The sequence below is a fragment of the Pituophis catenifer genome, unplaced genomic scaffold, assembly GCF_029215685.1.
Source record: "Pituophis catenifer annectens isolate HBS135680 unplaced genomic scaffold, rPitCat1.0.hap2 SCAF_3, whole genome shotgun sequence".
Lineage (NCBI taxonomy): Eukaryota > Metazoa > Chordata > Lepidosauria > Squamata > Colubridae > Pituophis > Pituophis catenifer.
This window is the reverse complement of record NW_027256883.1, coordinates 141,654,531-141,679,000: the sequence shown is the minus strand read 5'-3', so window position 1 is coordinate 141,679,000 and position 24,470 is coordinate 141,654,531. Positions and strand designations below refer to the sequence as shown.

At 36.4% G+C, this 24,470-nt stretch overlaps 1 protein-coding gene across 2 annotated transcripts in view; it reads right to left on the bottom strand.

Annotated features, from left to right (window-relative positions):
• Nucleotides 1–18,434: 18,434 nt before the first annotated feature.
• USP33 (ubiquitin specific peptidase 33) overlaps nt 18,435–24,470 on the bottom strand; it is a 39,431-nt gene continuing 33,395 nt past the window's right edge. For both annotated transcript variants that reach the window (XM_070939442.1, XM_070939443.1), the window contains exons 20-23: nt 24,121–24,229; nt 22,229–22,331; nt 21,730–21,798; nt 18,435–19,629 (exon numbers count right to left, since the gene is read on the bottom strand). In XM_070939442.1, the coding sequence (XP_070795543.1) occupies nt 19,472–19,629; nt 21,730–21,798; nt 22,229–22,331; nt 24,121–24,229 (439 nt within the window). In that variant the 3' untranslated portion in view covers nt 18,435–19,471. The remainder of the gene's footprint in view (nt 19,630–21,729; nt 21,799–22,228; nt 22,332–24,120; nt 24,230–24,470) is intronic.

The window sequence follows — 24,470 nt, the reverse complement described above, 5'->3', positions numbered from 1 at the left end:
ACTCTTCAAGTCCATGATGCATTCCATGCATTTTATCTGATCATTTTTATGTTTCCTTTAATATTGAAACTGTACAGAAAAGACAACAGAATTATGAAAAGTGAGTAAATAGTATAAGGCCACTCATAAGTACTTCTTAAAGAAACTACTGCTTAAACTGAATTCTGAATATTTTCTCACGTTTATACCATCTCTTTAAAAATAGCCTCAAAAGAAGATGCCAGTTTCTTAAGACACTTGGAAATATGTGACCATAAAACAGAATTGACAGACTTAACCTTTACTTACTGCCTATTAAGTATGTTCCAAAGCACAAATGTACTGTATAAAAATGCACTACAGAACTGTGTACATGCTAAATGACCAAAAACATTGAATTATGCTCGATTGAATAAAAGCTCTAGGTAGTCCCAAATTAGTAAAGTTCAACTGTTTGACCTTTATGAAATGTTAAAAATGCATAATGACCACATTTTTCTTCTTTGACAATTTCAATAATTTTACTCCAATTGCCATTTTTTTGATTAAACAGTTGTCACAGACAGACAAAAATACATTTAGATTCCCTTAATTTATACAGAAAAGTATCCTAGATGGTTTGGTAATGGCACAGTAACTATTCTGAGAAATCCTTGTGACAAAGATAGTTTAATTTTCAATGTCATACGTATTGTGCACAACTGTGATTTTGGAAGCTTTGATATCAGATTATTTGTTGTTCTCTCCAAAGAATGTATTATCCATGCAATGTATCTTTTTTAAAAAAACCATACCCTTCCAAATATTTACATTGCACCAAAATGAAAGGGAATTATTTCAATTACACCCTGAGCCAATTTGCAATCCTTCAGATATCCACAACTCCTACTTATTCCAAATCAAAACCAGCAAAATAGCTAGGAAGTTGGATATTGTAGTATATACCACATAGAAGGCTCTTAATTGGAGTATAAGTATCTATATGTTCACACCATGGTTGCATTTCTATAGGAGAAATAAATTAATACAGATCAATTCATATTACAGGTAGTCCTTGCTTAGCGACCACCCATTCAGTGACCAAAGTTACAACGGTGCTATGTGTAGGGGTCTTCAAAGTTGCAGCCATTAGTGTCCCTGTGGTGAGGCATTGCTAAATGAGGCCTATGTGTACTTATATAACCACTGTTCATTAGCTAGCAATCTTCACAAATTCAACAGTAAATCAATTTATGACCAAATTTCATGTTCCTGACAACAAAAGTTCTTTGTGTGAAACTAATTAAGGGCTGGTCAGTTTCAGGAAGAAGGGCAGGGCTAGAAAATTCTAATCAACTAATTAAGGACCGGGCTTGTTAAATTGCAGTTAGCATTATTCCAGGAAAAACTACACTGGAGAAGAGCAGCTCAGGAATTCAGATACTGTAGTTTGTTTAAGCAATCTCTCTGTTCTGTGAAGGGACAAAAAAAGGGAGGTGTCAGACATGGGACACTATACAAGAGAACTTCATCTGAATGGCATGGAGCAACCAGTGATCTTCGAAGCATCTCTTTTGGTCATGTGATTATTTAACAATTCACTTAACAACCAAGTAGTTGGAATGGAATGTGGTCACTAAACGATAGAAGGGATACTGGAGATATGTACTTAACAAAATTACTTAGAAGTAACACAATGGAACTTATATGGGGTTATGCTTACTGAACCCAGCAAAATGTTATTGAGTTTTATATTATTTACTTCTTTCTTTACCCCATTCCTAATATAAAACTCCTCTAAACTTACCTCATCCCTTTTTTGTTTTTACTTATGGAAGAATAAAAAATACAAATGTATGCATGAAAGAAAGAAAGGCATGTTACACATAAACATAAGGCATCAACTAATTGTATAAATGGTTTCTTTACATCCTTCAATTTTAGTTTTTGTTTTGCAATAACCTCTGGCTAATGTGTATATGTGTCTTAAAATACATGTATCTTTATAATGATGTCACATTTATTTGGGAAAAAACTCCAGGATTGGTTTCAATTAATTAGCAACTTTAAGAAGGAAAACTGGGCATTCCCTCCCCCCTCCCAAAAAAACCCACCCCAGTAATGATTGCTTTGATACTACTTGTCAAATATACTGCTCAGTTCTTGACAGTATTTTTGGAATATATTCTAGCACAATTTTTATTATTAGTTTTTAATAACCTAATATTACTTAGTCTTATCTATTACAGTTAATATGCCCAAAATTCTAGTGACTAAAGAATTTGATTGTTCCGATCTTTGGAGTATACTGTATGTATGTATGTATGTATGTATGTATGTATGTATATATATATATATATATATATATATATATATATATATATATGCATATTCTTTCTAGCCAGGTTTTACCTACGTAAACTAAGTTGTTCTACAGCCCTGGTTCTGTGAAATCTCATTCACAAGTTTCTGGGCCTTTTTTCTGCTGACAAACAAGGCCCAGAAACTTATATATATATATATATATAAGTCCAGTTGCCAGGACTCAATTCTAGACATTTCTACCTGGATGATTGAGAATCTTCTTCATCAACATTTATAAACAGAACTTTTCTTTCACTAAGGCATACTGAAACATCAATTCATATTGCATGTAGTTTAGGTAGAAATCAGTGAGTACTTGCACATTCTATTAACTCCTATTTTCTAAGCATGATTTGTTAATTAAGCCACAAGTGGCTGCTTTGAACAATATACAAAGCCATAAATAATATTTTATAAATCATAAGATCTGGAGTCACATACTACATGGATCCCCAACCCCCGGGTCGCAGCTCACTACCAGGCCATGGCCCATTCAGAACCGGGCTGTACAAGCACCTGGTTGGCGCACACGTGTGCACAGCTTGACATGCACAAGCAGTGGGCCAATGCGCACAAGTTGCTCAACTTGCACATGCCAGCCACCGCTTGCACAGGCTGGTTCCCCTCTCTTCCCCTGCTGGGCTGCCAAGCCGTAACGATTGGGGACCGCTGACATACTGCATCATGCCAAAAAGTAACCAACTGCCTTGTGCTTAATTTATGAACCCAGCCAGTACATCACTTGAAATGATGCCATTGCAGCCATTATAGATGTAATAGAAACACTAAGCTAAAGGGAAAACAGATCTTTATATTCAGTTCAAGCTACCGTAAACTAACGTTATTTTTAGATAATTATCCTTTAAAATAGCTCATATCTGTTTTAAAGAAAATAAACATAGACTCGGATGTGAAGCTTATAAAATGCTAAAAAAAAAATACAAGGAAGGGATAGTGAAGAGAAACAGTGGAGGCAATGGAGAAAAACTTTTCAAGACTAGAAGTAGTTCTTACAAACTGTCACAATTATGACCAGCCCACCCAAAAGCTACTTATGATCCTGTTTTGACACTGACATCCAGGATACTCCTGTGATCATGTGACTGCATTTTGGGTGCTTGGCAACTGGCCTGCATTTACAGCTGTTTGCAGTTCCCCATGGTCACATGGCTGATTTTATTTTTATTGCAAACAATGGATTCACTTAACAACAGTGCTGTTTGAACGCCACTTTGTTAACACAAAAAAGGTTGCAAAATCGAGCCTAGTCACATGATAACCCACTGTATGAGTGAATTTGTAGGCTCAATTAAGGTCCTAAATTGAGGACTACCTATAGTAGAGATGATGAACTTTAAACAATTTTATCTAGAATGGATCAAGTTGATACTTACTAGCTAAGGTTCTTACTTTAAATACCAACTACTTTTCCTTTTTTTTTCTTGAGAAGTGAGGTTAGGAGTCCCCCTGCCTTTTTTTTCCTAGTCCAAAACAGGCTAATATTAGGAGTCAGTATTCAGCCTTAATGGGGTTGAGGAAAGCTTTCTGTCAATGCTATTTTCTTTGGCTGAAAGGGTTTTCTCTATTTCCTATGATATTCTTCAAGAGAGGTCTGGCCATAGTGTCTGAATTGACATTGTTTCTTTTCAAATTGACAAAGCCTACCTTTCAGCTCTTCAGTGCTGGCATAGGGGAAAGCAAGTTAACTTGAGACTTCTAACAGCTCTTTTTTGCTTCTATGTGCTGCATTAAACACAAACGTGAATACAAGAAGACTATGCCAAACCAATTTTGGAATGGAATGGAATAGCCGAGTTGGAAGGGACCTTGAAGGTCTTGTAGTCCAACCCCTTCCTGAGGTAGGAAACCCTAAATAATTTCAGACAAATGGTTATCTAAGCTTCTCTTAAAAATTTTCAGTGTTTTGTATTGTTATAAAAAAAAATCAACAAGGGTATATTCCTGTAATCAGAAGTTGAGCTTGACAACCTTTACGAAAAAGTGGTCAATGATTAGGTTTCCAAAGATATACATGATTAATGAAGAATCAGATGATTATTTAGTACTGACGGAACTGATGGAATTGATCATCAAATTCACAGTTCAAGTAAAAGTGTACCATGGTAATTCATTTGAAACTATGCTGAATTTTCAGGTAAAACGAGCTATTTAAAACCATTTGATAAATGATTTTAAAATGGAAGCGCAACTTTTAAAATAGCTTTGCATGAAATTAAGCACTACTTTCTAACAGTTTCATTCTTATCAAGTTTTTAAGACTTAAAAGTTACAATTTGTCAAAATTCATTGTGTAGATGTTAGCCTTACACATATCTTAATTGTTTATATATTTACACAATAAACTGAGGCTAATCCTGATCATATGTAAAAAGGACTTTTATTAGCAAAAGTAATATAACGTAATTCATTACATTACTTATTGCAATATAAATGTAATAAGCCAAATTAATGTTTACATCTTTTTATTTCTCATTCGTAGGAATATATACACTATGAATAAACTAGATACCCCTACCCTATTTACTCAGAAAAATTCTATTATATTGTTACTTCTCAACCACATTTGCCCAGTGTTTTATCAGAATACATACAGTATATGCTATAGTGCACTGCAAGATCAACTTTGCATGCAGGATCTTAATTATATCCACAATCAATCATCACAATGTTATTTAAAAGAAATTACTAGGATAAACAATACATTCATTATTGTGGGCTGTACACTTTTGCAAGTATGATCTATCTTTAAGATCTATTTTCATTAAATAAGAGACTGACTGGTATATCTTGTTGCTTATGAACTATGGTATTAATTTTTTAAAATTTTATTTTCAATTATTTTTCATTTGTTTGGAATTCTTATAATGGATTTTTCTTTAAGTTTTGTCTAGAAACCCAAGTGAGGACTACTAAGATTTCATCTACAGTGGATATAGAAAGTGTACACACCCTTGTTAAAATGTCAGGTTTTTTGAGATGTAAAAAATTAATTAAAATGACTCTGATCAAGCCCATATAAAATTCAGTTGTTCTAGTAGAATTTTTCTGACATTTACTCATGTTACAGCAAAAGTCATGGTCTGCAAACAGCTTAAAAAGCATCCAAGAGATCTCATTGTTGGAAGGTATCCATCAGAGAAGGGTACAAAAATTTTTCAAAGGCACTGGATATACCATGGAATGCAGTGAAAACAGTCATCATCTTCAAGGACAGAAAATATGAGACAATAGTGACTTTACCAAGAACTGGTTGTCCCTCCCAAATTGATGAAGAAACAAGAATTCTGGTGAGAGGCTGCCAAGAACCTATAGCCACATTAAAAGAGCTGCGGGAATTTCTGGCAAGTACTGATTGTGTTCTACATGTGACACTAATCTTGTACTTCTAGGCTGTGGGGTAGGGTGGCAAGACGGATGCCTTTTCTTACAAAGAAAAACATCCAAGTCCAGCTACGTTTTGCAAAAAGCTAGACAAAAGCATTTGAAAAAGTATGTTATGGTTTGATGAGACCAAGGTGGAACTTTTAGGCCCTATTTCCATATTTAGGCCATATATGTTGGCCATAATTCCAAAAAGTATGTTTGGCACAAAAACAACGCTGCACATCACCAGACGTATACCATACCCACAGTGAAGCATGGTGGTGGCAGCAATATGCTTTGGGGCTGCTTTTCTTCAGATGGAACTGGGGCTTTAGTTAAGGTGGACAGAATTATGAACAGTTCCAAATATCAATTTTGACATAAAACCTTCAGTACTCTACTAAAATGCTGAAAATGAAGAGAAGTATCATCTTTCAAGATGACAACAACCGAAAGCATACATCCAAATCAAGAAAAGAATGGCTTCACCAGAAGAAGATCAAACTTTTGGAATGGCCCAGTGAAAGCCCGCAGTCCAGGCCTGAAAATCTCTGGGATGACCTGAAGAAGACTGCGCACAGGAAATGCCCTCACTATCTGACAGATTTGGAGTACCTTTGCGAGGAAGAACGGGCAAAGATTCTCAAGGCAAGATGTGCCATGTTGATAGGCTCCTATTCCAAAAGATTGAATGCTGTCATAAAATCAAAAGGCGTTTCAATGAAGTATTAGTTTAAGAGTGTGCATCTTTATGCAACCATGTTATTTTAAGTTTTTTTTATTATTCCCCCCTCCCCAAAAAAGATTGCAATTTGATTTTTTTGTTGTTGAATAGTATAGCTTATATATTAAAGATGGAAAAAAAAAACGTGAAATCTTCATCTGATTGTTTTACATCTCAAAAACCTGCATTTTACTGGGTTTACCAGGCATTTCACCATTAATATAACATAAGCTATAGACTTTCTACATCCACTGTAATTCCAATATAGTGGTATTGAAGTTGTATAATTTACTACATTAAAATACATTGTGGATTTTTATGTCCATGTTTTGTAGAACAGGAAATAAAGCCAACAATGAATAGATTTGGAAAACAATTGTGTTTGATGTTCACAAAGAATGGAAAAATATGTTTTGGACATATGACAACTGAACAAAAATAAATGACAACAGAAGCAGCTAAGGCAGAAAGCAGTGGCTGTATATGGGAAACAAAATTTAAGAAAGCAGATTAAAGGAAAGTAGAAGGTTGAGACATTTTAGAACAAATGGCTGAAGAAGAAAAAAATAGAATAAAAAATATGGAATAGGAAGTAAAAATACATATAGATTTGCTTGCTAAAAAGCATGGAGAAACGGGTAGACCTTGACTTATGACTGGATGCTTAGCAACCATTCGAAGTTATGATAGACCCTCCCCCTCCCCAAAAAGGTACTTAAGAGCAGGTTCCAAAGTTCCAGCAGCACCCCCCCTACATTTATGCCCATTTGTACTGTCCTGTGGTCACATGACCATGATTTATGACATTTTTGCCAAAAACTAGCATTCACTTCTGGGTTTTAGCAAAAATGCTCCAGAGTGAACAGTGGGTTCACTTAACAACCACAGATTCACTTAACAAGGATGGTAATTAGCTTAATGACCACAGCAGAAAGAGGTTGTAAAATTGGGTCTGTCACGGTTTTAAATCAAGGATTATCTGTACAACAGAAAACAGAAGCAATAATAAAAGCTTCAGGTGAGATGGCAGAAGAAACTAAATGACTGCTGTTAAGAAAGGGGAATGCCAGGAAAAAAGACAGAACAGTCAAGTACAGTAGTTATTGAGGATACAGAAAATAGTACAAAATAGGAGCATATGAGTTTGAAGGAGAGAAAAAAAAGGTTTCTTGTAAGGAGCAGCATTACATTTAATACTAAAAGAAATTATTTCTCCAGATAATGTCAAGCAATCACATTACGTATAGATGGAAGAAAAAGGTCAAACTGGTAAAATAAAATGATGATGAAAAGGACATTGAAATAAGAAAAAAAAAAAAACACATAATTTAAAGGCTATTTAAAAAGTACAAGATTGGATGAATCAGTCCTAAAACCTACTCTAGTAAAATATCATTTTTCCTATTTTTTTCCCCATGAGACTGAAAAAGTAATTTTTACAATTCCACAATGGACAAAAACTAATTCCATTTCAGGTATTTCAATTTCACTTGGAAAAATGAATATGGGGAGAATTTCAATACGGAGACAAGGAAATTAGGAAATCTAAACAAGAAGCAGCTATTTATGGTGATGGTTGTATAAAATTGGAAGAAAGAAAAAGAAAAAGAAAAGAAAAAGCAACAGCTGGTACAGCAACACAATTAACTGGTAGGAAATAAAATTGTGATAGCTGACTGTTTACCAAGACAAGATATATAAAAGGAATGTATTTTGTGACGGGGGGGGAAATTCCATTTTTCTTAAATCTTTTATCCTACAAGGATAGCAGAGGTAAGCTTTCATTATAAATATGTGATGAAATGGTAGACTATTATTATAGCTGGGCAATTCTTGTAAGACAAAGGTAGAATGTTGAGTTAATTTGAAGAATGAGGGAGAGAAGACAGAACAGATGACAACCAGAAGACGAGAAATAACTGGTATAATAAAAGGAATGGAAATATTGACATCCTTTGTGACAATCATTCTATAGTTCAGTAATTCTGTTGTAAAATTAAGACATTTTGTTGGTTTACCCTTAAAAGATAAAAAATCATTTGGAATTGGGTGGCACCAAAATCAAAATAAATAAATACATTTCCAACACTATCTGATAATACATTGCAACCGTTACATAAAATACAGCTGGCCCCACCCTGACCACGTTAAAAAAAGTCTTGAAAACTTAGCTCGTCCTCTAGGCTTTGATAGTGGGTGTTGTATTTTTCAGTAATTGTTTTTTTTTTCTTCTGGCATTTTAGTTTTTAATTGTACTTTATTTACTGTATAGCACCAAGATTTATTGTTGAGCAACTATATACATTTTTAAATAAATATTCATAATTAATTGGTGTTGTATGGCTGTTAGGAGTCTTTATAGAATATGATGGCCTTTTAAATTTGACAAATGAAATTTATATCAACTTCACTTCTGAAAAATGAGTCAGAAGTAGAAGCATTCTATCCAGTCTTGGGGCTGTTTCTATGTTACCAGATAGAAAAGAGTCTATAAGAAAGGAGATAACCTTGGGATTTTTAGGTTGGTATTATCATTTTTGGGTGGTGGTATCAAGTAGGAAATACAATTATTTATCCCTCAAATAAATAAGAGAATGAATTATGCAACTACTGATCAAATAAATCAAGTTTTTCCAAACCTGCTGAATTACCAGTTCAGTTCAGTTAAATATGCATAAATAAAAAATCAGGCAGAATTCAATGAACTTTTTTTAATGAAACTCTTCCAGGCTTATACCTTCCCAATCTGTTCTAAATTTCTGAATGTGGAAGATATGACAGGCATTCTAAGAGGAAAAAGAATAAAGCTCTGTTACCCAAACTGACTTCTGCTTGCATAAAGTTGGACTCAGCTCTATAATTAATTCATAACCACCTTTATTTATTATACGGGCAGCTTTCATACTGCCTACTCATAATGCTTGTAAGGGAATTAAATCTATACACTCATTCGGAAATACTGTGTTTCCCCAAAAATAAGACCCTGTCTTTATATTTTTTTGAACTCTAAAATAAGCGCTTGTCCTTATTGCCATGCACTCAAAAGCCCGATTGGGCTTAATATCAGGGGATGTCTTATTTTGGGGGAAACAGGGTATTAAAATTTGTCTTTCATGATAAAAAGGACTTCTCTTATGACCTCCTGTAGATGTTCACTTTCCTAAGGGATATGGATCATACGTTTACTATAACACCTCTCTCTTAGACTAGAATATTCTAAGGGGGGAAATTCTGTGTTGGTATTTTATAAAATGAAACACACACATGCATTCATTACTTATCATACTGCAATCAATAAAAAAAAGTTAAAGGAAATATCCAAAGCTCCCATGTGACATTTGAAATATTACAATATTGATTTTCCTGACTGTTGATATTAAGACTCTGGCAAGCATATCATTGATTAAATCTACTCAGAGCATACCTATTTGAGAATCAATTCCATTAATTTCAGTGTGACTTAGTTTTCAGTATGTGTATGGATGTAGTATGTCTATATATGTGTACACACACACACACACACAAGCTGTACAATTTAGCTGAGGGGAGGGGAACAGCAGCATCCCAATTCTATAACTTGTTGAACCAGCATGTAATTACTGAAGACAAAGCATTAATTGTGCTCTATCAGAGTAACATTTTATTTTATTCATTTATCTAACTTAAGGCCACCCAATTGCAAAAGGACTCTGAGCAGGTTACAAAATATCAAAGATATAATTGAAACCCTATTAAAAAACAACATAATGAAACACAACTGCCTGGACAAAATAATAATTTAAAAATATCAACAAGATTCCTAATCTCAAACTTTGGAGCAATATTCAATAAATTTAGAAAATGCTACAGAAAAATTAATGTTTCAACATTAATTTTCATTAATGTTTATTATTTAAACATTTCAAATGTTTAAATAGATCATTAAAACAATATTTACTTCAAGATAAAGTACAACAAATAAAATACATTTATGTTCTCCAGCAGTACCTCTGCATAACACAAGTGTTCATAAAAGAGATCAGTCCACATTTTTGTGTACAAGTTGCACAATGGAAATATGTTCTTAGTATGAAAGGGGAAGCAGTTTAACAGTCAATCCAATAATTAAGTGGATTTTTTAAAAAAAGAAACCTGAAGCTTTAATTATGAATATATTGGTAACATTTGGCTGGATCTTTCCTATGGAAATGCAGAACAGGAAAAGAGGCTGTTGCCAAGAAAACATTATAGATATTTTCATGTAGACACTAAGAATCCAACTTGATCAGAAGGAAAATTCACCTTAGCAGAAAAAAGATATTTACCATATTACATCTTAATCTCACCCTCCCTATTCAATTCCATGAGATTTCTAAGGAATAATTTGTAATTGCACCCATACAATAACTTTGCATAATGCCTATTAAAAGCCTTAGCCGCCCTTTACATACTTACAACATATACCATAATATTTTAAAATGTACTTATAAATACCAAAAGTAAAAAAAAAAATCAAGTGGGTTTTACTTTTAATAAAAAACCAAAATCTAGAAGTTCAAACTGAACAATTAAAACGTTTGGTTTGGAAATCCAAGTAAAACTACCTCTTTGAAATGAATTCATAATTCATATAAATAGGTGCCTCTGTAAGTAAGTTTTGTTATATGTGATTTGCAAAAGGAACCTGTTTCATTTAGATGCATAGTCCACAAAAGACTACTAAGCAAGCAGGGTTTATGCTACATCATAAAATCTATTAAGACATCTTCACACAAGACTAGCAGCAAGCAGCAAAAATATGCCTTCAGACAATACAGGTAGTCCTCGACTTACAACCACAATGGAACCCAAAATCTATGTTGTTAAGAGATACATTTGTTAAGTGAGTTTTGCCCCATTTTACAACATTTCTTGCCATAGCTGTTAAGTGAATAACTGCAGCTGATAAATTAGTAACCTGGTTATTAAGGAAATCTGGCTTCCCCATTGACTCTGCTTGTCAGATGGTCACAGAAGGGGATCGCGTGATCTTGGGACATAGCAACGGTCATAAATAGGAACCAGTTGCTAAGCATCTGAATTTTGATCACATTATTATGGGGATGCTGCGAAGGTCGTAACTCTGAAAAATGGTCATCAGTCATCATTTTTTTCAGCGCCACTGTAACTCTGAACGGTCACAAAATGAACTACTGTAAGTCGAGGACTACATGTACTGATACGTAAAATCGAATGCACTTTATTAACGTGCTTGCCTTGGCTTCTTTTAAAGAATTGTCTATTTTGTTGTTTGAAAAAAGCTCCAGAGACAATTGCTGCAAGGCACAGTATTGCAGAATAAAGTCTTTGGTATACTTGGCAAGTAGCATAGGAAACTCATTAGGACTGCGAGCCACGGCTCTGGCGGAATAATTCTTTTAGTGGCGCTTTTTGTTGTATCGAGGTCATCTCCCAATCCCACCAGGTTAATTCACTGACCTATCAATCAATCAATCAATCAATCAATGCAGCACGTATGGAATGCCACAGGCACTTCAGAAGTACCGTAGCAGCGAGAGGAACAGCGATGGTCCTGACAATTTTGCATCACTATTACTTGGGGGGCAGGCAGAGCTTTGAAGGCAAGAGCTTTACAAGCTCGAGACCCGAAGTACGAATTTAGGAGAAACTTCAGGGTGCAAAAGCCAGACGGCCGACAGGGGGCGCCACAGCACCGTGTGGGGACGAGGCGCCGCAAAGCGGCGGGGCGCCGTGCGGTGCGGGGGGGGGGGAAGGGAGAAGCCCAACGAAGACGCGCAAAACTCTTTACCAGGTCAAACTCCCCGCAGTGTTCAGCCCCGCCCCACACGCGTCGACAGACTTAAGAGGCTGACGCTCAAGTAACATACACAGACACACAAGGCACACAGACCGCACCGCCCCTAGCCTCCCTCCCCCCACCCCACCTCCCCGCGTCCCGGTTGCCCGTTACCATTATTACCCATCACGCCCAGCGCAGCGCCGCCATCCTGACTTCGGTCAGCTCCCACGGGAACGAGGGCTGACCTCGCGAGAACTCCCTTCTCCACCCGCCCACCCTCCTTTGAGCACTAACATGGCAGAAGCGGCGCGCACGTGTCCGTCGAGTCGCGGATACAACAACCGCCCCCCCCCGTAACGTGCTCGCCCGCGTACGGAGGAGTGGTCCTGGTCGAGGGGAGGGGAGGACGTTACCTGACGTCACACGCAGGCACCCCCCCCCTTCGGCGTTCCCTTTCGGATTCGAACAGGCGCGCGAGTCGCGGCTTTCCCCCCCCCCTCCTCCTTCTCGTCCTCGTCCTCCTCCCCCTCCTTCTCCGCACGCGCAGATCGCACGGGAATATAATCCTCCCGCCACTCGCCTGCTCTTCGCCTCGCGCCCCCCCCCCACTGCCCGTCCTGCAATGAAACCCCATCCGGGTCCTTTTGCCCCCCCTCCCCGCGGCCCTTAAGGAGGAGGGGGGGCTGACCTGGTTGCTGTGAGACCGAAAGCAGATCACGTCTGTGTCGAGGCGGACCTTTCTTTCTCTCGGTTCTTGGAGCCAGCCTGCCGTGCCACGCGTCAGCCTTTGGCCCCCCAACTACAGCGCCCGCTGGGCTCCCCTCAGCAGCGGCGGCGGCGGCGGCAGCTCCTCTTCCGCTTCCTCCCCCCCATATTCCCTGCGCAGCCCGCGGAAGGGGGGGGGCGCTCCCTGCAGCTCCGCCTGCTGGTTCACTGAGGAAGGTGACGGGGCCTCCCTGAAGAGGCAAGAGGGTTTGAGGAGGGACGGCGGGATCCTGCCATCCGGCTGCCCTGCTCCGCTTCTCTCCTCGGAGAACAGCCTCACGAGAACCAACCGGCCTGGAGGGCGCTGCAGGTCCGGTCCTTGCCCTGGCGGGAAGCGGAGGAACCGAAGTTCGGCTTTCTGCCGGCGAATTCTCGCTAAGTAAACATCCCCCCCTTCACACACACACACACACACACACACACACTTCAGATTTATATACTGCTGTAAACCAGCGGGCCTTAAAAGAGCCTTTTCTACTGGCTGGGAATAATGGGCCTGGATGGCTTTAGATTGAAGAGCCCTGATTTTTAATACAGGTAGTCCTCGATTTACAACAGTTCATTTAGTGACCGAAGTTACAATGGCGCTGAATAAAGTGACTTGACCATTTTTCACACTTACGACCTTTGCAGCACCCTCCCCCACAGATCAAAATTCAGCCGCTTGGCAACTGGTTCATATTTATGACGGTTCCTGGGGTCACGCGATCACCTTTTGCGACCTCCTGACAAGCAAAGTCAATGGGAAAGCCGGATTCACTTAACAACCTGGTTACTAACTTAACAACTTCAGTGATTCACTTAACAACTGTGGCAAGAAATGTCATAAAATGGGGCAAAACTCAATTAACAAATGTCTCACTTAACAGCAGAAATTTTGGACTCAATTGTAAGTTGAGGACTACCTGTACAGATGTTTTGTGGCTCTTCTTTCGGTGTAGCATTTAATATAAATATTGAAATATGATTTAAGTTTTATTTTTGTAATAACATTGAAGGGAATCTTGAAAAATAAAATAAGTGTAAGTGAATTAAGAAATACCCATCCTAAGTAGATATGATTTGACTTGCAGAAAATACTTGGGTTTATTTATTTCTTTTGATTCCAAGTGCAGTATGGCAAGTTTGAATACATAGTAATGCCTGTTGAATTGGGTAATTGTCCCATAGTCTTCTCCGAATTCATGAAATAAATCATTTCTGATATTTTATTTATCACATTTAGAAACTTCCCATCTTCCTCACAGAATGAATCTGCAAAGTGTACATTGAAGTTACAGTCTCAGCCTATAAGAAACAAACCCCAACATTAATTTTTCACAGCCTCAAAATGCATCAGATGTAGCATGGAGGATACCGTACTTTCATCTTGCATGAACAGTGAATAAAAACATTAAAAAGTGCACATAATTCTACAGTAAATACTTTCCTTCCAAGCTTTATTTATCCTTACAGTCTACTTCTTGGCTATTAAAAATTCATGTTATATCATGTTGATGTTTGAGTTATATTTACTTGAAAGCTTGAATCTATATATATATATTTACTTGAAGAGAATTTACTGAACTCAGCAAGGCTTCCAAGTGAATTCAAGGAAAGCAATCTGACATTAATGCAAACTCTACAAAGGAAAATTATGCAAAAAGTGCTGTGTTGGTTAATTATCTTTAGTTACAAGCCATCTGTTTTGTGAAACTCCAATCTTTTACTTCATAGAGAATGTCTGCCCAGTTGTTGCCTTCTCAGAAACTTCCAAGAATAAGACAAAGAATTTTTTGGAATCATAGTATGTTGGAAGGTAATTTAGACCTGTTCCAGGAATTCCATGTTGCAGAGTCTTGAAAGATGGTAGTTCTGTCTGTTTTTAAATAACTAGCAAAAAAAAGATTCCACTACTCCATGAGGCAGCTATTCCATTATTTATGGAATTTTCTTCTGATGTCCAACCAGTATTGACTGCCTTGTAACTTAAAAACCCTTGGATTATCCAGACCTATTTCAGCTGTTTCAGACCAGGGTGTAGTATGGAGATCACTTTGATTGTATTTGTCAAGCTGGGACAGGTTAGTGCATCCACCCTTGTGCGCCTTTTTTTTTCCCCCCAAAGCACTGCTTGCAATAAAAGTGGAGTTCCAACAAAGGAGACATTTCTCAGAGAGAAATCTACCTGTGGAAGTATGCAGACAATACAAGATTTGGAATACTTTTTAAAAACACAATCCATCTCATCTGGTTAGATCAACTAGATCCATTTTTTCTCCTGTTTCAGTCTTCATATCATATATTTTTTGGGCTCACTGAACAAACTATAATACATGCAGTATCACATAAACCTGGATATGATCTTCCATACTCATTCCTTCTACTAAAACAACCAAGCAACTTTCCCCCTCTTCAATCATTAGAACCCCCATAATGGTTGGGGTCATGGAGGAAGGCACTATATCTGCTCAATTGGATTAGATTGCTGCATAGATAAAAGCTTCAAACTGATTCCTTTTTCTATAAATAATGGATAGTTGCTTCATAGCAGCCAATTATATATTCTTTCAGGAAGGGATATTGCAGTTCTGCCATGAGAATAGGACTCCTGCATCTAGGAGATTGTTTAAAACTTTGTATCAAGTGTGTAGCGAGTTCTGGTGGCTGAGAGGGAAAGCAGATGACAACCATATTTCATCCTAACAAGTTTGTTGATAGGCAGACTTACCTTGTGCACTTCCTTCATTGCCAGGATCTTTAGATTCAGTTTCAACTGATTTTAATTCTTTCTCCTTGGTTCTGGCAATATAATATGGGGCATCCAGAACTGAATCTGACATCAGTTATAGTCATCTGTAAAAGTTAGTGATACATTCTCAGTATATGGTAACTACTTTGAGCAGATTCAGGCCCAAATTGTCACTTCCTTATTAATGTAACAGTATCTTCTGGGGTAGCCTATGAAGATGCTTAAAGTCACAAGCTCTCAAATTTTTGTTTCCTTGCATTCATGGGGCCCTTGGGGTGAATGGTTTGTCTCTAAGGTAGATGAAATTTGTCAAACTGGGAAAACAGTGTTCCATTCTTCAAAGGTTCTGACCACTTCTGATTAGGTCGGGAAAAAATCAGAGTAGTTGAAAATCATTTTTAAAAATGACAATCTCATTTTAAAATATGTACATGCTTTTGAAGGCAATACCAAGATGAAATTATATGTAAAACTGCCTCTGTAGCCAGGGTTTCAATTTTTTCTGATCTATATTTGAAAAGCAGGAAGAGATGATGTTGCTATGGAAACCAGGACATCTTGCTTTGATATAGCATATTATGAAAAAGATATCTAGAATGAAATCAAATTTTGTATATGTATTGTATATATGCTGCATTGTTCAATAAAACCATATTTTGTGCAGGGTTTTGTTTACTATTCTCAACTATGACAGGAGGGAGGGAGAGAAGGAAGTTGAATACGTGAGTCCACATTATTTATTATAACAGACTCCTAGTTTTTTAAGCAAAAGTTTATGGCCAAATAATTTGTATGCATCAAAATCTTTCTTGAAATGTAGATGCAAAATGCTAGTTACAGCACATTGTTTTATTTACAGTACTTTTGTTTTGAAGATATTTTTAATATTGCCAATTAGCAAAATATATGACATCAATAAATCTCCTACCTTTTACATAGACATCCAAAATGTTTTCCAGGATAGGCTTAGGCTAGGAATTTTAAGACAAAAACCCTTTGCTGTTTGGTGAATAATGCATTTCAGGAACTAGATTAGGTACAGATTCCAACTGGTTCTGGCCCTTTCAGTAACATTACTACTATGGATTATTGTATCTTTCTGAGGCAATGAGCGAATAGGGGATTTTGCTAGAGTAGCTTGTGTAATTATTCTACTGTAATCTTATTTGGTTGAGTAAACACAGAAGAGTCTGCTGGATGACTCTGGTTCAGTTTTAAGGCCATGGCCTCATCAAATCTTTATTTTCTCCATTATCCTTTTAAACCTCTTAAATGAAACCATTAGACAATCTGGGCATGGCTTCCTTTATGGTGATAATACTGCATCTCCCATCCCTTTTGGGAAGGCTTGCTAGACTATTTCATTTTCTAAACTGGTTAAGTTCCTTCATTGATTGTAGGAACACTAGTGAAATGCATCTAGATTTCAGTAAAGTGTTTTTCAAAGTATTCCATGATATTCTACTTTGTAAATCAGCAAAGAGTGGTTGATTGGCAAGAAAATCAAATGGATATAAATAGCTGGTTTGAAAATAATATTCAGTATCTGCATTAAGTGTTTCTCATCAAACCAACAGGGTGTCATATGGGTGATGGATAAAAAAGCAGTGGGAATAGGAGCAAGTTTCGACTTCCTGATAGCTTCCCCATTGAGTTTCCTTGTGGGAAGCTGACAGGGAGCATCAGAAATCCTTCTCTCCCTCTTCCTTTAATAAAGGATTTATCAGGCCCAGTCCAAGAACATAAAACAATCCAGCCAAGGTCCATTTCTTTATTTGTTCACACTAAATGGACAGAATCTTGCCAGTCTGAACCCTTACTACTCTTACCCTAATGGATATAGCAAGAGATTCTAGGAGTGGCTATCTCTGATTCCTATCCAGTTGTCTCCTGTTTTGCCCCTCCTTGGAATGAATTCTCTCTTGGGAAACTGCCGCTTCACTGTAGTCCACCATACCACCTCCCTCTTTGTAGGCACAGTCCATTACAGGGTATCCCCAAAACCCATTCTCAGCAATGAATTTACATTGCGGAAAAGTGATTTAAGATACTGAAAGCAGAAGCTGTATTTGTTTACTTGCACCCAAAGAACAGCCCTGATGAATGTAGGTCTTCAAAGTATTACTAATGTTGCTCAGCAAAATTGTATGCACTTAAGAATAAATGATTTTATTTGCATCATGTAAAACTTTAGAACTATGATCAATTATGGCAAGATATATTCAGCAAAGATTGTTTTGCCACAATCAATCAATATTACAACACTACAGAATTTGTAATCTTCCCATTCAAAGTGATTGTATTTATCTATGTTTAAAACATGAGCGTCTATGGAATGGAAGGAGAGGGATGAAAAGACAGAATTTTTTTCTTACCTTTTGTAACTTCTGAAATAAAGTTTATATGCGAACATGTAACATTAGTTCCTATCAGGGTTGAATTACTGTAACATAGTTGAGAGTCTTGAGCTAAGCTTACAGTACTTGTACCGGCTATGCATCTCAGGTTCTAATAGTACAAGTTAATAGTTTAAATTGAAAAATATTATTTGGTAAACTTTTTATGTTTCGCTCTATTTTTCCTGTAATTGTTTGTAAATGATAGCATTCCTTTTCATATACAAGATCAATTTAACAAAGCAAGTTTTTCTTTTTCTTATTTTATACCTTATGAACAATTTCTATACAAAGATGATTTTTCTTTTCAAAGTGTTTTCCAGTCAAAATGAATATTGTCTTCCATTTTTTAATTTCTCTGAAGTTCAGTGGGATGAATCTGCGATACATAACTTTATATGATTTGAAGTTCAAACATTTTATACAATTTTAAAAATGACTTTTATTAAACTAGCATTTCATAATATTGTCTATACCGTGGCAATATTCAGGAAGAAAAAATCATTTGGATGACATTCAACATTTCAATATGAATAATCTAGAATGTTTTACAATCTCGTTGAATGCATTCAATTCAACATCTGACATCATATATCATGCCAATGAGCACTGCATTACTATAAATTTTCTCCATGTGGAACTATTAATGCATTGAATTAAAAAAGACTATAAATGTCCTAAATTGCATGAGCAATTAAATGTACCCCTTTCATGCTCTTAAAATCAATTATTCTTAGAGATTATAGATCTGTTGTTACATATGTTATTGAGGATAATTTATATACAGCAAAAACATATTAAAGAGAATTTAAACAGTACATAGTTTATTTATATTTGCTGACTGAAACAGTGATTCATCTGAATTGTTTACATATCTGACACACAAAGAAAACATTACTATTCCTGAGTTTTCATACAACATTTATTCTATTTTCTTAATTGCTAACTAATGCCACCTTTCCATCAAATGATGTTCAATAACCTTGACAACTTGTCTTGATAAAACTTGAATGGAGACAGCTTGGTAATTTATAGTTATAGTTAAAGTTAAGAAAAGACCAATTACATTTATAATGCATACAATGCATTTATAATGCATACAATGATGTAAAATAAGATCACAATTCCAAAGTCTCTTTGAAAAGTTCTAATATTTATAATGTGTAAATTAGAGATTTCAATCTCAGTTCAGTTCTTGAATATGATCACTGACCAATATGTGTTTCAATTCACTTTCCATAGATAAAATGTCTACCATTCTGTCATTTCACAGAAAAAAATAAAGATAAAAATAGCAACTTGAAAAATCTTGGGAATGTATGTTGGTAAGTGGAAGATATGGTGTAAGAATTCATTCTTTGATTTGATGCCTACAGTTTATGTGTTTCTAATTCTACTTTATCTTCAGTCTGTAATGATTCAGATTCACTTTGAGCAACAGGTGGTCTCAGTATGATTTCTGGGCCTCCTCCATAGATTGACTGTAGAAAATTCCATGTTTCTTCGGAAATCTGTCCAGAATCAGCTCCTAAAAAACACGTATTTCCATAAATTTTGCCTGACATTTTAAAAGATTAAATCTGGAAAGCACTTCAGTATTTATAAATAATTTAATATAAAAAACTCAGGTTTAAGAAGTTTAGTATTATCTGAATTGATCTGTGACTGATGTGATATAGATCAGTGGTCCCCAACCCCCGGTCCGCGGACCGGTGCCGGGCCGTGGAGTACCTGGCACCGGGCCGCGCAGCGGCCGGGGGACATAAATGCTGCAGCGCAAAGGCTCCTGGGCCGTGCGCAATGGGCCGTGCGCAAAAGCTCCTGGGCCGTGCCCCCACCCCTGCGCGCGCTCAGCGGGCCGCGGCGATAAAAAGGTTGGGGACCACTGATATAGATGATACAGCTTAAGCTATTTTGTACCGTTTGATGTTATTTTGTCTTTGTGAGTTATTAGATAAAGGAGACTTATAAGGAATCTTGAAGTGACATAATTTCTTTCACAAATTTTACATTTTAAAATACCTGTTCACAAATTTTCAAAGTTTAATTTTTGTACCATAAAGGTAGAAATGTCCATTTTTTTTTTTTAAATTGTATGTTCAGAAAATCACTGTAGCGAGATGCCACTTCTCTACAAGTCACGTTGAACTACATATAGACTTTTAGAGACAAATTTCTCTACATGGGGCTCCCCTTGAGGAGCACCCGGAGGCTCCAGCTGGTCCAGAATGCGGCTGTGCGGGTGGTTATGGGAGCGACAGGGTGCTCCCATGTGACCCCCCTTCCTGCGCGAGCTTCACTGGCTCACGGTGGTCTTCCGGGTGCGCTTCAAGGTTTTGGTTACCACCTTTAGAGCGCTCCATGGCTTAGGACCGGGGTATCTACGAGACCGCCTTCTGCCACCAGTGGCCTCTCACCGACCAGTACGCTCCCATAAAGAGGGGCTCCTCAGGGTGCCGTTGGCCAAACAATGTCGACTGGCGGCCCCCAGGGGGAGAGCCTTCTCTGTGGGGGCACCCGCCATCTGGAACGAGCTCCCCCCGGAGATACGGAGGATCCCGGACCTGTGCGCTTTCCGCCGTGCCATCAAAACATTTCTTTTCCAGCAGGCCGGCCTGGCCTAACCTCTCTTTTAAACTTTTTAAAAAATTTTAAAATTTTAAAATTTTAAATTTGTCTTATGAATTGGGGTGTTTTAAATTTCGTTTTTCGGGCCAATTATTTAATTGTATTTTAATGGTTTTTTAACATTTGTAGTATATGTATTTTATTTGGCTGTTCACCGCCCTGAATCCTTCGGGAGTAGGGCGGTATACAAATTTAATAAATAATAATAATAATAAAAAATTCAGAGTTCCCTTTTTAAGAGCAATAACAAGTGTTAAATAGAAAATTTTTTGTCACATACATGTTTCAAGTACTGCTCCTATTTAGTAGTTAATTCTATAAAGAATTCTATTGGCCAATAAAGAATTCTAAAGAATTCTATACAACTAGATTACAACATAAGCCTGTTGATGCAGCAGTATTTAAAGACATTTTAATTATAGCTGAATGCTAGAGAATAATGTGTGTAATTTCTTCTTTTTTCTACATTATGTGAAGTGGGATATACTGAATCTATACGAGAAGCTAACTGGAGAACCAATGAATTCAATCCATCAGTCAGAACAGAGCTGGAGGGGACCTTGGAGGTTTGTAGTCCAACCCCCTGCTCAAGCAGAAGACCCTATACCATTTCAGACAAGTGACTGTCCAATATTTTCTTAAAAACCTCCAATGATGAAGCAGCCACAACTTCTAAAGGCAAGCTATTCCACTGGTTAATTGTTCTCACTGTTAGGAAGTTTCTCCTTAATTCCAGGTGGCTTCCTTCCGTGATTAGTTTCTATCCACTGTTTCTTGTTTTGCCTTCTGGTGGCTTGGAAAATAACCTCTTTGTTTGAATTCCCCATTCCCAATGTGGAGCTTCTGCTATATGCTATACTTTTGAGAATAGAAGGGGCTTATTTGTTTATGGAACTGTTAATCACATAGGAAAAATGTACAGATCATACACAAAACAACCATAAATGAACATGACCATTGGTAAATTTGCATGCAGAGAATATTATCAGTGTATTCATACCTTGTTTTAGAACAAACGAACCACATTTACTGACACCAATTTTGGTATTGTCAATGGGACCTGGAGGATCTAATGAAATAAAGTATGTTACAATGTAAGATAATTCTATTTAAAGAAACAAAAGCCCCAAAGAAAATTCCTCTCATATTTTATAAATTATTTAAAAACTCTACATAATAAAACATAGCAAAATACACATTTCAGACTGGGATGTTCAATTTGAAACAGCTGCATACAAGTTTGAAAAATGTTGTTTGTAACTGAAAGATGTCCACCCATTAAACCCTTTATCAAGGCTCCCAAAACTGCAGATCCAATAGAACTATTTATCTATATGCATAGTTGTCATGTATTCTTATTAGGTGCTGTTCTATTTTATTTAACATCAGAATTCATTGCACTGCCCTGATTTTACTGCAGTTATTTACTACCTAATTAAAACCATGTGATCTTTATATAGCATGTTCTTGCAGTCTCTTTGAATTACAAAAGTACTTACCGTTGTCCTTGCCCTTCACAAACGCTTCCCATTCTCTGAACCACTGCATACTGATGCAATAGAATATAGATGGAGACTCCTCCTCTTGGAATGCTCTGTTCAACTGAGGGACAGAAAGAAAATTCTAAAAGCAGATGTGAACAAGCCTAACATAGTTGCCTTAGATTCACTGTTAATGCCCTCAAAACTCTCCAAAATTACAAATAGTAAGTGCATATTCACAAATTAAATGCTTAATAAGTGTTGGATCAACGTTCCTACTATGATTTTAAAAATGAAAACAAAACACATCACTACATAGTCTCTGCTAATGTATCTATATACTCCTAAACCTCATTATTCCTGTAACCTTCAACTGAGTGAAATGGTGCATCATAAGGCGACAAATTTTGAACCAAGGTACCTCAAATGGGCTAACTTACAGAATGCATCCAAAATCCAGTGGCTATGACATCCATGGAATTGAAATTTTGCAAATTGTATAAAATATTTTATGACAACAATCATTAAACTGTTTATGGCAAGATACAAAATGTCATAAAACATTTCCTGTGTTGATATTTAGCTGTGTTATATAGTTCAACACAGGCTATTTTTTAGGCAGATAACATTTCTGAAGGTATCTCAACTTTTCCAGTGAAGGTAGTACATTAGGAGTTTTGTCACTGTTGAAGGCATTGAGGAACCTTTTAAGGAAATATTTCTGGAAGGATGACCCAGCTAATCATGGGTTGTCAATTATACTACTAAACCTCTATGTGTAATCCTTAACTGGGCAAAACAGTGCATCATAGAGCAACAGTTTTTTAATCAAGGTAACTCAAATGGCCTAACTTAAAGAATGTGTCCAAAATCTGCAACTCCTGTAGAACTGAAATTAGCAAATTTTGAGAAACATTTTGATATACAAATTATCATAAAACATTTTGTAATATAATACATTTCCTGTGGTCAACTCCTGATGCTTGACTATGCTATACAATTCTACATGGGCTACTTTCAAGGCAGATACTTCTCTGAATATCTCCTGAATTTTAAAGAACGAAATAATTTCTGAAACAATGACTCAATGGTCAAGGATTATCTATTTATCATTAAAATTTAGGGTATACAACGTTGCTTAAAAGTTCGTGAACACTTTTGAATTTCTGCATAAATATGACATAAAATCTATTTTTCACACAAGTCCTAAAATTAAGAGAAATACTGAACATTCAAAAGGGTTCACAAACTTTTAAGCACCACTGTCTATATAAGCTCTATTAATATTCATTATGCTTAGAAAGCATATCATTGAAAATAAATGGATATTATATATACATTTTTTAAAAATCCCCAGTTCCTGAAAATTTCATATTGTGGCTTTTTCCACATCCTGTGTAATGCTTTGTCCTGTAATAACCATTTCCTTTTCAGTCAGAAGTTGTTCTTCACAGATTGTAAATCAAATTTTCTATGATTTTTTTCTCAGTTCTGAAACTCTCTATTATGACATGCCAAAATGGATGCTAAGAAAATATGAAACTTTACATTTTATTAGCAAGAATAATTATGAATTATTTTGAATAATTTTAAAATATTGAGCTTAGTTTGGATGTTCACTTTTTTCTATTTGCAATGGAACTTTGTCCTTTGATGGGTCCTACTAGTGGAAGAACTGAGGTAGTATATTTTATTTTCCCTTTTAAAGCCCACATATCACTACATTGTTTTGAAGAAGCTCTCAATACCTCTGATCCCCAATCAAACTCTTTGGGGACAAAGAAAATTTGTGAAATGAATAAAAATATTCTATATGTAGCTCACAATGTCTCAAGATAAAAGTTATTGATTTTAAATATTTCTATCTCAAACAAATACATGATTTAACAAAATAGAAAAAACATATTTACCCGAATAAACATTTCCAGTTCTGTCTTCCGTCTTTTTTCTATTTTCTCTGTTTCCATTTGACAGGTATAACATACATACAAATGATTAACTGCTGGTCCTCCACCATACCTGTAACAATAAATTATTAAATAAATTCCCATTTATTAGATTTTATAGAATCAAACACTATTTTTAGAAAGCAAACTTTTTTTGTTCACTTTTTTTTTACTTTTAAGTAGAAATAAGCCACACATATCTGAATTAGTTGCGCATGGTATATCTATTATTCCCAAACTAGTTCTGATATATCAAAAAGTGAACATCTTTTTTACACCTTAAAAATAAGGGTGGTTCTACTGTTTACCTTTTC